At 50.3% G+C, this 2,500-nt stretch overlaps 1 protein-coding gene across 1 annotated transcript in view; it reads right to left on the bottom strand.

Annotated features, from left to right (window-relative positions):
- The window catches only part of LOC125027230 (heat shock protein HSP 90-alpha-like), a 4,734-nt gene that overhangs the window by 580 nt on the left and 1,654 nt on the right, over positions 1-2,500 (bottom strand). Inside the window, exons 2-5 of the mRNA XM_047616186.1 lie at positions 1,836-2,343; positions 1,554-1,708; positions 402-1,427; positions 1-172 (exon numbers count right to left, since the gene is read on the bottom strand). The exon at positions 1-172 is cut by the window's left edge and continues 580 nt beyond it. Of these exons, the coding sequence (XP_047472142.1) occupies positions 1-172; positions 402-1,427; positions 1,554-1,708; positions 1,836-2,343 (1,861 nt within the window). The remainder of the gene's footprint in view (positions 173-401; positions 1,428-1,553; positions 1,709-1,835; positions 2,344-2,500) is intronic.

A 2,500-nucleotide genomic window follows, 5' to 3' on the forward strand; every position in this document is an offset into this window, starting at 1 on the left:
TGGCGGCCATGTAGCCCATGGTCGAGGTGTCCCTCAGCGCCTGGGCCTTCATGATGCGCTCCATGTTGGCGGTCCACCCGTACTGGGAGGTCACGATGCAGCACGGAGAGGTCACCAGGCGGTTGCTCACCACCACCTTTTCAACGCGCTTGTCCAGGATGTCCTTCATTACCTAGACAAAAGAGAATGTATGATTACATTACCATATTCTCATCAAATATAGCTAATAAAGTTGTAATTTCAGAGCCATGGAAGTATACACTCAGCCGTCCAAGCATAGAGCGAGGTGTCGTGGAAGAAATTAAATGTCATCATGAAATAAGATTCCAGATATATTACGATATTTGACTACTAACTGGATCACCCATTGACGCTACCAACAAGAGATTAAAAGTCCTTACCTTGCACAGGTTCTCGAGCATCTTCTTCTTCTCCTCGACCTTCTTCTTCTCCTCGTCGTCCAGGGGAAGTTCGAGGCCTTCCTTGGAGACGGAGGTGAGCTGCTTGCCGTCGTACTCCTTCAGCTGCTGGATGCAGTACTCGTCGATGGGGTCAGTCATGTAGATGACCTCGAAGCCTCCGTTCTTGACCCTCTCGACGAAGGCAGAGTTCGAGACGGCGTCCCTGCTCTCGCCGGTGATGTAGTAAATCTGCTTCTGGTCCTCCTTCATGCGGGACACGTAGTCCTTCAGGGAGGACATCTCGTCGCCGGAGGCCGACGTGTAGAAGCGCAGGAGTTCGGCGAGCTTCCTGCGGTTGGTCGAGTCCTCGTGGATACCCAGCTTGATGTTCTTGGAGAAGTTGTCATAGAATTTCTTGAAGGAGTCCTTGTCTTCCATCAGCTCCTCGAAGAGCTCCAACGCCTTCTTCACCAAGTTCTTCCTGATGACCTTAAGGATCTTGTTCTGCTGAAGCATCTCGCGAGAGATGTTGAGAGGCAGATCCTCGGAGTCGACGACGCCCGTCATGAAGTTGAGGTAATCTGGGATAAGCTCCTCGCAGTTGTCCATGATGAACACACGGCGCACGTACAGCTTGATCTTGTTCTTCTGCTTCCTGTTCTCAAACAGGTCGAAGGGAGCGCGGCGCGGCACGAAGAGCAGGGCACGGAATTCCAGCTGGCCCTCCACGCTGAAGTGCTTCACGGCCAAGTGGTCCTCCCAGTCGTTGGTCAGGGACCTGTAGAACTCTCCATACTCCTCCACCGAGATGTCGTCTGCGTTTCGGGTCCACAGAGGCTTGGTCTTGTTGAGCTCCTCATCTTCTGTGTACTTTTCCTTGATCGTCTTGGTCTTCTTGGCCTTAGCAAGGAGGCTGTCAGCAGTTTCGTCAGCACCGACGTCCTCTACCTGGGGTTTGTCAGCCTTTTCTTCCTCCTCTTCCTTCTTCTCCTTGCCTTCCTCGTCCTCGTCTTCATCAGGAACAATCTGTTAAAAAGAACATTGATCTTAGCGTACGGAAAAAAGGAAAACGGGAGAGTGAATACCTGATTTTTATAGTTACTTTCATAATTTCTTATCTATCTTCAAACGAAATATGAGAAATAATCATACCCTATCTCGCTCCTTTTCAACCAGAAGTTTGATTGGATAGCCAATGAACTGCGAGTGCTTCTTCACCACCTCCTTGATCCTCCTTTCCTCAGCGTACTCCGTCTGGTCCTCCTTCAGGTACAGTGTGATCTTGGTGCCGCGTGCAAGAACGTCGTCTGTGGAAGGAAAAGAGAAAGGGAATGTAAATCACGGGGAACTTTGGCGAAATCAAATTTTTTCGCTTCGATTAATTGGCAAAGAGTGCCAGATATTTACGATCACACGACTTTCATAGCCACTCACTCTTCTCTGGACGAACGGTGAAAGAGCCTCCTGCAGCAGATTCCCAAGTGTACTGCTCATCGTCGTTGTGCTTGGAGGTCACGACGACCTTGTCGGCCACCAGGTAGGCGGAGTAGAAGCCCACGCCGAACTGACCGATCATCGAGATGTCGGCGCCAGCCTGCAGCGCCTCCATGAAGGCCTTGGTGCCCGACTTGGCGATGGTACCCAGGTTGTTGACCAGGTCGGCCTTGGTCATGCCGACGCCAGTGTCAATGATGGTGAAAGTGCGGTTTTCCTTGTCGGACTCGATGCGGATGTAGAGGTCCTTGCAGTTCTCGATTTTGGAAGGATCCGTGAGGGACTCATAGCGGATCTTGTCGAGGGCGTCGGACGAGTTCGAGATCAGCTCTCGCAGGAAGATCTCCTTGTTGCTGTAGAAGGTGTTGATGATCAGCGACATCAACTGCGCGATCTCCGCCTGGAACGCGAAGGTCTCCACATCCTCTCCCATTGTTTCGTCGGCCATCTGGAAGAAGGAGAATTAAATATTAAGTTTTTTCTATATCAGTATAGTCCATAGTTGTGTGGGATTATAAACTTGAGTCACGCCGATGACCTTGACATTAGCATCTTGTCACTCTAACTATTCTTGGGGTAAACATGATCTAATTTTCTATTCTTAA

This window comes from Penaeus chinensis, chromosome 7 (genome assembly GCF_019202785.1).
Source record: "Penaeus chinensis breed Huanghai No. 1 chromosome 7, ASM1920278v2, whole genome shotgun sequence".
Classification (NCBI taxonomy): Eukaryota; Metazoa; Arthropoda; class Malacostraca; order Decapoda; family Penaeidae; genus Penaeus; species Penaeus chinensis.